A 13,490-nucleotide genomic window follows, 5' to 3' on the forward strand; every position below is an offset into this window, starting at 1 on the left:
AGATAGGGATATGAACTAAAATAGAGACCGTCGCTTCCGGTGCGAAGTAACAGTGACAATAGTCAGGGGAAGTACAGTCGTCCAGTCGTGCAAGCAATGGAGTTTGTAGAAGACAATTTAAAAAGGATGATAGAGAAGAAAAGAAAAAAGAAATCGAATCAAGGGGAAACAACCCTGATAGATATAATCCCATGGCTATCGTGTTTTGTCATTCCCCTCGAGAGGAATTCCATTTCTTTGATGTGAGATGCGGCCGTGATTTGGAATTCATCGCTTTAGGCCGTGGCGCAAACACCTCTCCGATCCACCGTCTTTCAGCCTCCGCCAGATCGCAGGATGATCGAAGCTTTAGACTAGAGCTAACCGCTTGAAGGAACTCAGTTCCTTTCTTTCAAGTGTCGTCCGAGCGCCTGTCAAAAGTTCGGTCCTTTTTCTGCCCCGTGGTTGATGACCGGAAAGCATAATCACGCTGGTGGACTGACCAGTCAAAGAAGAAAAAAGAAAACAACTAGTATCCAAGCCAAACTCAGTCCACATGTTCGCGCGGCTTCCGGATCCAATAATGATCTTCGTAAGATCACTGAAAGGCCCGCCTGTTTGGGCGACAACACCACCACAACCATCTCCAACAACCGATAACTTCCCATCTAAAGTCGTAATCCCGCGATTCTGTCATAGGCTTTTGTTAATTGCATAATGGCGGATTTGATTTAGGATCCGAATTGTTTGCAGCCGAAGCTGAGCATTTGACATTCAATAGTTCAAACCCATACCCCTCTGGAATCTGTTTCCGAAAGCGAAAGGATTAGATAGTCACATCGAGATGTGCATGCTGCAATGCACCCAGCTACCAGGGTGGGAAAAAAGAGGATGCCTGCGTGCTGCGAGGGACCCCTCAGCCCCAGGCCCACCATCTCATCGATCAATACGGTCAGCGAAAAAAAGTACCCACATAGCCACGATCCGATCCATGCCCGGCTGACGTCCGTGAAGTAGATCCCTAGGAGACCCGTGCAGAAAATCGATATTCCCCATCGCGGTCCACTCCCCCATGGTCTTGGTAATCATCCTGGAAAATGTGGCTGAACAAGCCATTGCCGGTTCTTGTGGGAATCCTGATATCTGGTGTCCACCATCTCCGGCCCTCCTGCCCACTCTGGTGCTCCACAGTTTATCCACGGTGAACCGGATTCACGGACCTGTGAGTGATTCGCCCACAATCCTTGAGATGGTACGGAGATGCCGAAGGAGGGGAAGGTAAATAGGAGAGCTGCACTGTAGACAAAGACAAACGCTCTTTCTTTGAACAGGGGACAGGGGAAAAGTACGAGCGAAAGAAAGCTCGCGCAAAAGGAGGGGCTGACAGGAGCAACTATTGCAAGCCTCTTACCAAGCTTTGCCAAATCATCTCAACCCCAAAAACCTTACTTTCTGAATCCGGTCGTCCGATTTATTCCCGTGATGCCTTGATAGCACCGCCATCTACGGAGTGGGCCACTCCCGTGGGCCCTGAGTCGACGACCTTGCCGAGCTGTGATCTCGTGGATCAGTTATCGATCCATGCTGCGGCCACATTGCGAGCACGAGCCCATTATGGCGCATTGTTGTAGACGCCGGCATTCTGATCCGGCGATGTTGATCACTGGCCAGGGCTGTATGTCTCAAAGACGACGGGAGAAAGGCTGTCAGACCTAACTTCCGTCAAAGCCGACAATCCCGACTCCGACTGAACCTTGATAGCTAGGGTATTGATAGTTGTACGCAAACGACCCGCTCTAGTTGTCGCCTCTTCTCAAAACCCCAGTCATTGGCCAAGTTTTCTGCATGTTGGAGCTGAAGTAAGGAGATAGACGGTGTCGGCCTCGCATGTTCATTGGCAAACCTCGTGGATCCGGATGGGCTCCGGATGGCAATAGTGTGCTTCCTTCTTCCTGTCAAAAATTCAAAAATGAAAGGAAAAAATTGTTGAGTTCGTGATTATGGGAGATCGTCCTGAGTGACTGGGGTTACGGACCTCCGCTGTCAAAGGACAAAGTTTAGATCAACGTACTTTCACGCTTTGGGGAAAGCAGCCGACTGAAGACAGGATGGCATCGTCTTTCGAAAGGATTCAAAAGCATGCCAGATCCCTCCCACATGCAATGCAGATGCACATGCCTTGTGGTCAATGAAAGTTTAATTCTCATTATCCCATTCTTAGTGCGGATCAGTCCTGGTATACGACGACTCGGAACCTTCACGAGCTTGTACCAATATTTCTTTATCTCCCCGGGAGCTCCTGACTCGTCTTTACTCGTCAGTTGTGTTGACACTCCATCACATTCTCCGTCTTCATCCAATCCAGCAGCCATGGCACCATCAGGGGAGCATCAGATATCAATCCCCCCTCCGGCCAAATGTGCCTCAGAATCCTCGAGCCCTACCGATTCAGTATTTATCGAGTCTGAGAAGGCCTTCCTCGAGGACATGTCTGATCCTGAGAAGCAACAAGTTAGTATGGATCCCGAAAAGACTCTAGAGAAAACCGCATCCTCAGGGCTTCGTGACCTCGAAGCCCAAACCGAACCCGAGCCCAAAAGAAGATGGTATGCTCCAATTCGGTATACCGTTCTCGACATCTACCGCCGTCTCTTCTCCATCGTCTTCCTCGCCAACCTTGGTGTGTTCATTTGGGTCATGGTTGATAATCGTACCTTAATGGCCCTCATCAACGCCACAGCTGCCAATGTGCTCGCCTGTGGTTTGGCCCGTCAGCCCTTGGTCGTGAACACCTTCTTCCGTGTCGCATGCTCGATCCCCAGATCGGCTCCACTCCGACTGCGCCAAATCGCATGCAAAGTCTATCACTATGGGGGCGTCCACAGTGGCTGCGGAGTCGCTTCTTTAGTCTGGTACGTCGGTTTCGTGGCCGTCTTGACCCGGACATACACGAACCCTCCCGGAGGCCAGCCGGTCATCTCGAGTGCACCAGTCATCCTGGCGTACATCATCCTGGCCCTGCTCATGGCCATCATCATCGTGGCCTACCCAGGCTTCCGCGTCAAGCTGCACGACTATTTCGAGCTCACGCACCGCTTCTCCGGCTGGGTGGTGGTCGCCCTTTTCCTGTGCCTGCTGTTGGTCTTCGCGGACGAAGCCAGCACTGCTCAAGGTGTCTCCCTGGGTAGCTTCATAATCAAGATCCCCGGTTTCTGGTTCTTGATGATTGTCATCGCCTCCATTATCCACCCCTGGGTGTTCCTCCGCAAGGTCCGTGTGCAGCCCGAGTACCTCTCTGACCACGCTGTCAGACTCCACTTCGATTACACCAAGACCGCCTTCGGCAAGGGTATTCAGCTCTCCAAGCACCCACTCCGTGACTGGCACGGTTTCGCCACCTTCCCCGACCCGGAGGGGAACACTTTCTCTTCCCTAGTCTCCAAGGCAGGCGACTGGACAGCAGACACCATCAAGGAGCAGCCGACCCACCTCTGGAAGCGTGGTGTCTTGATCTATGGCTTCGCGTACTCCATGCGTGTCTTCAAGAAGGTCCTCATCGTCACCACTGGCTCAGGCATTGGCCCTTGTCTGTCGTTCTTGGGTGACGAGAACCGTCCCGAGCTGCGCGTCGTCTGGCAAACCCGGGCTCCCGTGAAGACATACGGAGAGAAGGTCATTGACCTTGTCAAACAGATGGACCCCGATCCGGTCATCATTGACACCAACGAGAGGGGTCGGATAGACATGGTTCCTCTCATCAGAAAGCTGTACAAGGAGTTCGAGCCTGAAGCTGTCTGTGTGATCAGTAACGGCAAGGTCACGAAAAACACGGTGTATCAGCTGGAGGCCACTGGTATTAAGGCCTATGGGCCAATTTTCGATTCATGATTTTATTGTTCTGGTTGCAGGGCTTTGGTGTCTTTGGTGTCTTTGGTGTCGGTTTGTCTTTTTGTGGTTTGTGTATGGGTTAGGTTATCACGTCGATACGAGTTCTCCGATATTATTTAATGCTTTTCGAATAAAAACTGATAGGGATGGCTAAAGGGAAGAAGAATGGAGGAGTGAAGAAGTGAAAAATGGGTTTTCTGTATATAGCAAGGCCACCCCGCCTTACCCGATTAGGTTGCTGTGAACATTCCAATGCGATTCAATTTTTTCCAAACAAGAAAATGCGTATGAGCGCCGAGTACTTATATGAATACCAGTATCTCTAGTATCCAAATCAGGCAGTTGTTACTGATTGATACTCACGGTTTGTAGAACATGGACAAGGAAGCGTCGCTCGCCATACCCCTGGGGTATAGTGAACTCAATTTTATACGTTGGCCCACAAGCCAACAAAGAGTACGGTGAAGGACATCAGCTGCGTTGCAACGTTGGATGTGTACAACATAAAGTGAGGGATAACGTCCTGTTGTGCTTCACACCGGTATACTGGACAATTGAGAAAAACATCGCGGTATATTAGATTATTTCTAGCCTGTATATGATAAGTCTAAACAACATGTACAAGATGTTGAAAAGATAAAAAAAAAAAAGAAGCAGTAAGATGATGGGTATCATGCAAGAAGAAAAAAGCCCCCAAATGGACAATCCAACCAAGGTCGTCCTTGCGTCGCAGGGAAGTGAAAACACGTCTAAATTCGAAAGCAGGAACTTTTCGGCCAGGCCATTCTCGACTCTGGTTCCGATAAATAACGATGTTGAAACGAAGTCTTTGAATTTTCTGTTTGTTTGGCGGGTTGATTCATGGTCTCGTGGCATCATGGCATCATAATGAAAGAGAAAAATATTGTTGAAAAGTGTAAGTCGAGAAAAGAAAGAAAGCGGTGCCAACGTCAAAGCGGCTTATTGAGAAGATCGGGATTCTGCAGAGATATCGCGATTGTTGCTGCCAGTCTCTTCCGGTGTCATCATCAAGTCGTCGTTGGTCAAACGAGCTTGCTCGCGCGTAGAGTGGGTCGAATCGCTGTCCAGCCGGAGGTTTTCCATCTGCTCCAGATCTTCGTACTCAGGTAGTGGAAGAGGGGACCCTTGATAATCTTCCATGGTGCTCTCATGGTCGATCTTGGTGTAACCGGGCGGACTGGCAGGGACATCCTCGTACACAGGCGGCATTTCTTCGTCCCAGCTGATACCCAAACCGCATCTTTCAGTGACATTAAGGTTGAACTGCATGCGCAGCACACGTGCTGCACCGGTTGGTGTCATGAGACGAGCGTTCCGGTTAGAACAGAATTCCTCAGCAACGATCAATTCGATCACCAGGTTGTGCTTCGCCTCAAGGCCACCAGGAGCTTCCAAGTCGCAGACCGGGTTGCACGTCGGGTTGATACTAGCTTCGAATTGCATTTTGATTTCACCGCCAGCGGTATCGAAATCAGTCTTCCAGCCACTCTTCTCCTCGTTGTGACCGATAACTCGTGTCTCCTGATGCATGACTCCCTTTCCTTCACCACCAATCTTGTGGGCATGTCTGGAGCAGGCAACAGAAACCAGCTTCTGATGCTCTTCAATCCGCCACATCATTTTCCGCAACCGCCAGCGGGTCTGCGTTTCCTCGCCCTTCTCAACCACTCCACTGAGCGTCATTTCGACAGGAAACGTGCCAATGGGGTGAACCACTGAGGGGAGCACGACGCGGCCGGTGAGGTTGGTGGGAGGAAAGACACGAATCGAAGCTTTGTCGTTTCCTGGGATAAGCGCACGCTTGATGTGCAAGGGCATCTTGAAGGTAAAATTCTCGCCGGTGGTACTGTGCGCGCGAGCTAAAAGGAAATATTCAATCTGGCCCAATGAGCCATTGCAAGAAGCAGGAAGGTGACCGGGAAACAGGTAGCTGAAAGGGAACTCGTGGGTTCCAGGCGTGAGATGCAAAGGCTCGGTAAGGAAATTCCAGTGCGTTAGTTCTTCCGTACGAGACAAGCATGAAGGACAGTCTCGCGAAACCGGCTTCTTGGTGGAGGCCTTGGACATCAGACGCATATCCAAGCTCTCCAAGTTGACAACACCCACTGCGTCCGTCACTTCAACCCGCAGACGACCGGAGAACAAAGCACCCGTAGAATTCGCAGGGGTTCCATAACAGACAAGAGGAGGAGACTCCACCACCACATCCAATTTGGCAGATGCAGCCAGAGCATCCTCCTTGTTGGCCCGTTCCTTAGAGCGGCCCAGGCTGCGGCGTTTGTCCTTGCTGTGGTCCCGGTGAGGGTGCATCAAGTGGTCCATGGCGACAGACAGACGACGCTCTGGAGACCTCGCACGGTCATGGTGGTGCTTGAACACAGTAGGCTTCTTAGGGAGGATAGAGAGGGTGTGGTTTGTTGAGCTGTGGGGGATTTCATTGATGGATGATGAGGATGAGGAATTGGACCGTGAGGAGGAGCTGGAGGAGTGAAGAGAGTAGGAGGGGCGGACGAGGTTGGAGAGAAGACGGCCAGGCATTGTGATTGTCCGTCTTTAGGATAGTATTAGATGCGCTTGTGATACTTCGACACTTTGAACAGCAGACACAATCTGCCTAGGTACAATCAGGTATAGTAGTATGGAACGCAGAGAGAAGACGAGGAGCTAGAAACCAGCATAATCCAATTGCCACCAGAACTTAAAGACGAGGGTTGCAGTGTGTTGATATAAGTGCTGATAGTTGGCGGTAGTTGGCGAACGTAGGTTGTTGATTGTAGTAGAAGGGGCAATTCAATGGAGGGAGAGAAGAGAGAACCAAAGTGGGTGGCTTCCGTATTTGAATGAATGACATAGAAAAAGGGAATTTTTTTATAGTTTGACTGTTTCTAGGAGATTCCCCGATCTGGCCAATCAGAGACACGGTTGGCGACGGTCCAGACAGAAGAATCTGTCACTGCCGGTGGGGCGGTGGAGAAGGCACGGCAGCGTATGTAACGGTAAGGTACGCGGTACATACAATACAGCGCATGGCTTCAAGGTACCTCGAGTACTGTACAGTAGGGAGTACCTTGCCTCTGTACGTGTACTCCATACATACAGAGATGGCGGTGGAGGCCATGGTATAGAATCACACAATTAAGGAATCATGCAAAATGGCATCAAACTACTGGGCTCTAGTGCCATCAATACACTCAAACACATCAGCAGGATGGTCTCACGCCCTCTGACATATCATATCCGAGTCAGGCGGTCTTTATTTGTACGCCGACTAATCTAGCCGACTTGCATCAGCAATCATCACCCTAAACATCATTTTACTATGTAAAACCCTGGTGGTAGTACTCAAGAGGACCACCTGAGCAGATGACTCATGACCGTCGCAGGCGGCCTTTGTTTGCCTGAGGCCATGTCTGGGACGAATTTAATCATGCTGAGGCTGGCCACTGACCAGGGGTATTCTAGAATGTGTTCTTTGTGTTAACTCCAACTCTGCCCTTGAACTGTCTGCCATCGGTGCCGTCATCCCACCATCACGTGGCGTCATGGTCTCTCTCCAGGCGATGCGGTGACCGCCGACGATACGCGTACAATACCAGACCCATGTAGGGCTACTGGGAGATCCTCTGGGTCCAGAATGGCGCTTTGCTTCATCCGGCTAGCACCACGGTCATTGGATCCACTTACGATGAAATTTTTTGATCGATTTTTCTGTGGACCCACTAAGATTCCTAACTAAGAAATGTAAAAAAGTAAAAAAAAAATTCTTGCGACTTTCGATCCGTTCCCTGTCATACCGTACAATACGATACATACATGCGTCAGGGAAAAATACCCCGCATTGCAGGATGGCTCTTGCGTCATTTTCTACTGAGCATCCATGGGAATTCGACTATGAGGATCAGTATATATTGCTCAGTATTGAGTAAGGAAGTCCGGAAGAGCACGAAATGCAGCAGCAATCATGAAACAACCTCATTGTCGTACCATCATTAGTCAAGTAATCCACCGTTGTCGGTCTCAGGAACAGACAATTACCTAACATGTCGCTCACAAAAGGAACGTGATCTCGGATGATCAGGCCATTGATCGGAGGACGTGTTCTGATACAATAATGGACTCAATATGGCTACCGGCAAACGTCTCCAGCGAGCTTCCTCTTTGGTTCCGGCCCGGTGCTGCCGGTATGTACCAGCTATGAGTCAACTCGGCTGCTTAATCTACTTTGAGTACGTGCTCGACTGAGGGGTTTACCACCTGCATAATATCTTCAGTTTAGCGCAGTATAATTCTCCGCGGGCATCATCCCACGGGCGCTTTTGAAAACTCTGCCGGGAATCCTCCTGCAGCCATCGTCAATCATAATACCGGCCATTATTAGTGCTTTGGACGGAGAATGCCGTATTGCCGTCGCTTCGGAGTTATAGCCGAGATCACGCGCTGGGCCTTGATTGGTCAATCGCGCCGTGCTCGGCCCGTATTTATGCCTGAGGCATTAATACGGCTAACGGTTTTGGGAGAGATAGCGCTCATCGCTAGGGCTGTAATGCGTCACAGTAATTTGGTTCTTAGCGGACACTCTGACATCTCTAGATACACGGAAAACTGCTAGTGATGTTCCACAAATTCTTGTATGTCCATAAGTAGGCAGGGACAACTGCGGAATAACTGCTTTACCGGATCTTCGTCCCCAGATCAACTCACGTGACTCACGTGATCATATCCAAATTTGCTCCTAAGAGGTTCTTCAATGACACGGTGGCATTGATAGACCACGCACTCATACGCGCGTCTTTGACTGATAACGCTCTGTACCATTATTCAATTCTTCATTCTGCGTTCACATCTGCAACCAGTAAAGCGGCCATTGCATTGCGTCGCCAAACACCAAACACCAAGAATGCCATGATTCCCCACTGCTCCACAATCCGCATTGCTTGAGCTTCCCCTGAGGTGACGAAGCTCCAGCTTCTTCAACATTCCCGAACGATTCCAATTACCAAAGAACACAATGTCGTCATCAGCGGAGTTGTTCACAATAGGCCTCGCCATCTCCGCCGTCATCATTTTCTGGGGTCTCTCATCGACCTCTTCCTCGCCGTTCGCCCGCTCTTTTCCGCGGTTATACAATAAGCGGATATGTCTCTTGATTGCGCATCCTGATGATGAGGCTATGTTTTTCTCGCCGACGGTGTTGTCTTTGACAAGGCCGGAGTTGGGGAATCATCTTAAGATTTTGTGTTTGAGTAATGGTACGCCTTTGTCTTGCATTCCGCGATAAGAAGAGAGATGATAACTGACATCATGGCAATACAGGAGACGCCGATGGCCTTGGCTCCGTCCGCGCAAAAGAGCTCCAAAAAAGCGCCAAAAAACTCGGTCTCCGTAGCGAATCCGACGTCTTTGTCGTCGACGACCCCTCCCGCTTCCCCGATAGCATGACAGCAAACTGGACCGAGAGCGATGTATCCAACATGCTTGCATATGCATTTGCTCCCGAGTTGGCCTCTGCCACTTTGAAAAAGAAGAGCACAAAAGATGGGCCTCCGGTCTCGACTATCGATGTGCTGTTGACGTTCGACAAACACGGTATCAGCAACCATCCCAACCACCGCTCACTGTATCACGGAGCCGTACACTTCCTGCGTTCGTTGATGAGGGATAAAGCTGGTTATACGTGTCCGGTCTCGCTGTACACATTGTCTACAACAACAATCTTCCGGAAGTACATTGGTATCTTCGACGCGCCGTTAACTATGCTCCGCGGCGCATTGCACACCCTTTTCTCGGGTAGTGGTAAAGGGAAGGGCAAGAAGGCTGAATTGCCTGGTCAGCTTCTGTTCATTAACTCTGTTAGTGAGTATCTCACTGCGCAGTCTGCGATGGTTAATGCGCATAAGAGTCAGATGGTATGGTTTCGGTATGGGTGGATTACTATTGGGAGATACATGGTTGTGAATGATTTGAGGAGGCAGTGGGTTTAAGCCGAAGGGACGATACTTTATCCTCGCTTGTACTCTTGACTTTTAACAGTATTGTATGATATACCGGAAACAAAGGAATTGATGCATGTACCACTATATCCTTGAGTACTCAAACGTTGTTAGACTAGGCATCAAACATAAATACCAAACTGGGCATCAGTTTCGGAGAAAAGACCCTCAGACGCCATGCATAGAATGCAATCGGGACATCACTTTGCATCACCAGCGCCAGCATTCTCAAACCTCGGAGCACCACATCCCCAAAACAACCGACTCAATGGGGGACTATCAAAATCAACCGACGAAAACGCCCATCGACACCGTTCCCAGAAGAAATCATCATCAATCTCACGCGGCTCTTCCCCATCTACCTGTTCGTCTGCACAAGGACCGCCAGCAGTCCGTCGCCGCATAGGAACCCTATCATGATAGTTGACATAAGCCTCACCCCAGCGTGTCTTTCCACGAAACTGCACCAGTCCCCCACTGGTAGGATAATTGAATGATTCAGGTAGAAAATCCTGCCACTCTTCAACTGCGCGGGGGAGAAGGCATCGTTCCCAGACTGGATTGTTGCGGCCTGTCCAGCGGTTGTTTATAATGAGGAGACGAGCAAGTCGTTCCATGATCATGGTCTGTTGGGCGGCGCGGAGGCGGAGGATGTCGTAGTTGTGTACTGCGTCTGCGAGGGATGGGGAGTTGATGATCTCGTTTCGCTGTTGTGGGTTGGTATGGGTGTGTAATGCGCATAGGTATTCTTCGATTATGTATCGAGCTTTCTTTCGCATTTGTCGTGTCTCGACTAAAACATTGTACGCGGCGCGCACGTGCTGCAGGAACTCGGAGAGCCGATCTCGGTCCCAGGCTGTTTTGGCGAGCATGTGGTGGATTTGGATTGTTGGGCGGACATTGTACGGTGCTGAGATCATGGTATGGTACATGCCATTTAAAAAATCGTAGGGGATCTTGCCCTTTGCGTTGCGCCTTGCATCAGGGCCAAATCGTGGACGGGACAGCACGAAAGCCCGCTCGAACAGCTCGAGCCACACCTTTTCCGGGACTGGGAGTTTATAAGCTTTAGCGATGAATTCGATCGTGCGAAGTGCAGCTGGAATATTGTTGTTCGTACCGAGTGCATGCGCAACTGCGAAGAGAAGGCGGCTGCTAGGGTGCAAAGGTGATGAGGGATCATACGTCGTGGCCAAAAGAAGATTGGACTTGTCTGATTCCGCCAACAGCGCATCGACATCGATGTTCCACGCCGTCTTGAGCACATTTTTGATGCCTCTCAAATGCCCTACTCGGCCGCAAGCCAGAATCACATTCACAAAGGTTGCTTCGTCCCCTTGGTGTCCTGCCTCCGTCATCTCGTTGAGAATATCCAGTACCTCTTTGCGGACACTCCGACCAGCAGTCCCGTAGCCCTGCCAGCCTTCATTAGGATCGACGAACCTTCGCTTGCGATAAGCAAATGGGGTCACTCGCAAATTGTACTTTTCCCGACCAGTGTACGCGCCGTCCCAAGCCTTGGCTTCCATGTAATAGTTGTAGCATTGCACATCCGGATCCACTTCGTTTTCCTTCATGCCGTACCAGATTCTGTTTGCCATTACCCCATCACCAATTGCCCGCGCGCAGCCCAGTAAATAAGTGTATTCAGCTAGATCCAGGTGGTGTCCGGCCGATTGACGAAGCTGCACGATTGCCGCAATGTTGTTCACAAACTCATCAAAAATAGACACCAGTGACTTGTACCCCTTCGTTTGTACTGTTGATGGATGAAGTGGTCGGTGTATTTCACGATATGGATCTATGAAATAGCCCGGCGATAGAAGGTGTAGGGCATTAACGAATATATTCTGGGGCATTGATGCGACCATCCCAGCATAGCGAGGGTCCCGCATCGCGTCCATGACTTGGTCAGGCTGTGCATTCTGAATAACCTGGTAGAATTGGTCTTCTCTCTCTGCTTCTGTCTTATATCCTGGCTGCGGTCCGTCCAGAGGATTGGGGAATTGTGCTAGCGCGAACTTCCCTCCATTCTGGGGCTTTGCGTCTCCCCAATTGCTGCCATACTGTGTCTCAACAGCAGCAGCCGTAGTCTTCCTCCCCTTATGAATCGAGAAATTCGTGGAGTAGCGAATGGCCGAACTAGAAAATCGGCGGGCGGAAACTAAAAGAGCGTACCGATATGACATAATACCCACCCGCATTGAGTCTCGAAGACGAAAATAAATAAAAAAACAAAAAAAAATAAAAGAGCGACAAGAAGAGACGAAAAAGAAAAAGAAGGGACGGCATCTTGATAGTAACACCAACCATCAAAATAACAATAACAACCAGTGCGACACAGTAGGGAATACAGACATTCACTTTACTTCCTCACTAAGTCCGCACTGCTAGGCTTGGCGGCGATTCACTTCTGTTTCTCTCCAGCAGAACCACCACTACTTGACACCTCTCAATTCACCATCTACCTGCACACTCGCTTCTCAAGATGGCTGATACTGAGGATGCTGGCCCGTCGTCCGTCTCGGAACCTTTAGATTTGGTACGCCTGTCGCTCGACGAGATCGTGTTCGTGAAACTTCGCGGGGATCGCGAGCTCAAGGGTCGTCTGCACGTGGGTGTCCCGATACGGATATTGGTTGCTGGGACTGAATATTGACGCGGATTACTAGGCCTACGACAGTCACTGCAACTTGGTAATGGGCGAGGTGGAAGAGACCATTTACGTTGTGGAGGAGGACGAGAGCGAGGAGGAGACCATCAAGGTACGAGCGAGCAGCGCTGGGGTTTGATTCTGAGAGAAGGCTGATATATGCGCGCTGTCTAGACTATCAAGAAGCAGGAGGAAATGCTCTTTGTTCGAGGTGTGTATTGATTTCCCCCGTGGTGTTGGCCTACAGCAGGATACTGATGTGATGCTTGCGCTAGGTGACTCGGTGGTTTTGATCTCTCCCCAGGCATGATTGCGATACGTTTACCCGTCGTATGAAGGACATATATCAAAATCGATCAGGAAGAAGGATATTGAAACAAGGAATGGATAGACGAGACATGGGCTGTGGAAAGCTATAGAGCTACGGACACCCGACTTAGGGGCCATGGAATGATACCACGAAGACAGTTAATGTACTGCTGCATTCGATGATACTAGCAAATACTCTGTTTACATGAATATCGGGATGTCAAGAAGAAGCGCCAGGACCGGCGTACAAGACGGACAGTCACAGCAGTGCCGGGGCAGCCATTCACACTGAGTCCGTGTATAATTTCTATTTATTTGTGCTCCTCCAGATTGACTCATATCTGTCATTCTACTTATAGTAAGAGTAATACAAGCAGTGGTGGTAGTGGTAGAGGAATCTGCCTTGGGGCATGACTCAATGCCTGGCCGCGGCGATGACTTTCCGCCTCTTAAAGCTTCCATTGCCCGTCCTTCATTCCACCTTCCACTTCGCTCTCCCTCTTCGTTTCTCTCTTCCACTATTTCTAGATTGGAAGCATGATAACTCGAATATCTACCTGATTGCGGCACAACGCGATCCATTGTCTCTCCGTCCGACCGGAGAATACACCTACCTACTTGATTGAATTTACGAACTACAACTACAAACT

The 13,490-nt window shown here is 50.0% G+C and overlaps 5 protein-coding genes across 5 annotated transcripts; 3 read left to right on the forward strand and 2 right to left on the reverse strand.

The window, feature by feature from the left end:
* Positions 1 to 2,118: 2,118 nt before the first annotated feature.
* ACHE_41281S (integral membrane protein TmpA) lies at positions 2,119 to 3,867 on the forward strand (the record flags this gene model as incomplete). Its single annotated transcript, XM_043279573.1, has 1 exon — positions 2,119 to 3,867. The coding sequence occupies one exon, from the start codon at positions 2,119 to 2,121 to the stop codon at positions 3,865 to 3,867; it is 1,749 nt and encodes a 582-aa protein (XP_043137239.1).
* Positions 3,868 to 4,827: 960 nt separating this feature from the next.
* Positions 4,828 to 6,426, reverse strand: ACHE_41282A (alpha-arrestin; the record flags this gene model as incomplete). Its single annotated transcript, XM_043279574.1, has 1 exon — positions 4,828 to 6,426. One exon carries the CDS (start codon positions 6,424 to 6,426, stop codon positions 4,828 to 4,830), a length of 1,599 nt encoding a protein of 532 aa, XP_043137240.1.
* A 2,470-nt stretch (positions 6,427 to 8,896) lies between these two features.
* On the forward strand, positions 8,897 to 9,869 carry GPI12 (PIG-L family deacetylase; the record flags this gene model as incomplete). Its single annotated transcript, XM_043279576.1, has 2 exons — positions 8,897 to 9,137; positions 9,202 to 9,869. 2 exons carry the CDS (start codon positions 8,897 to 8,899, stop codon positions 9,867 to 9,869), a joined length of 909 nt encoding a protein of 302 aa, XP_043137241.1.
* Positions 9,870 to 10,078: 209 nt separating this feature from the next.
* On the reverse strand, positions 10,079 to 12,082 carry ACHE_41284A (uncharacterized protein; the record flags this gene model as incomplete). The annotated part of the gene is made up of 2 exons (XM_043279577.1): positions 10,079 to 10,929; positions 10,999 to 12,082. 2 exons carry the CDS (start codon positions 12,080 to 12,082, stop codon positions 10,079 to 10,081), a joined length of 1,935 nt encoding a protein of 644 aa, XP_043137242.1.
* Positions 12,083 to 12,366: 284 nt separating this feature from the next.
* LSM3 (U4/U6-U5 snRNP complex subunit LSM3) lies at positions 12,367 to 12,841 on the forward strand (the record flags this gene model as incomplete). The annotated part of the gene is made up of 4 exons (XM_043279578.1): positions 12,367 to 12,492; positions 12,551 to 12,643; positions 12,706 to 12,742; positions 12,807 to 12,841. 4 exons carry the CDS (start codon positions 12,367 to 12,369, stop codon positions 12,839 to 12,841), a joined length of 291 nt encoding a protein of 96 aa, XP_043137243.1.
* Positions 12,842 to 13,490: the final 649 nt, after the last annotated feature.

This window comes from Aspergillus chevalieri, chromosome 4 (genome assembly GCF_016861735.1).
Source record: "Aspergillus chevalieri M1 DNA, chromosome 4, nearly complete sequence".
In the NCBI taxonomy this organism is placed as follows: Eukaryota; Fungi; Ascomycota; class Eurotiomycetes; order Eurotiales; family Aspergillaceae; genus Aspergillus; species Aspergillus chevalieri.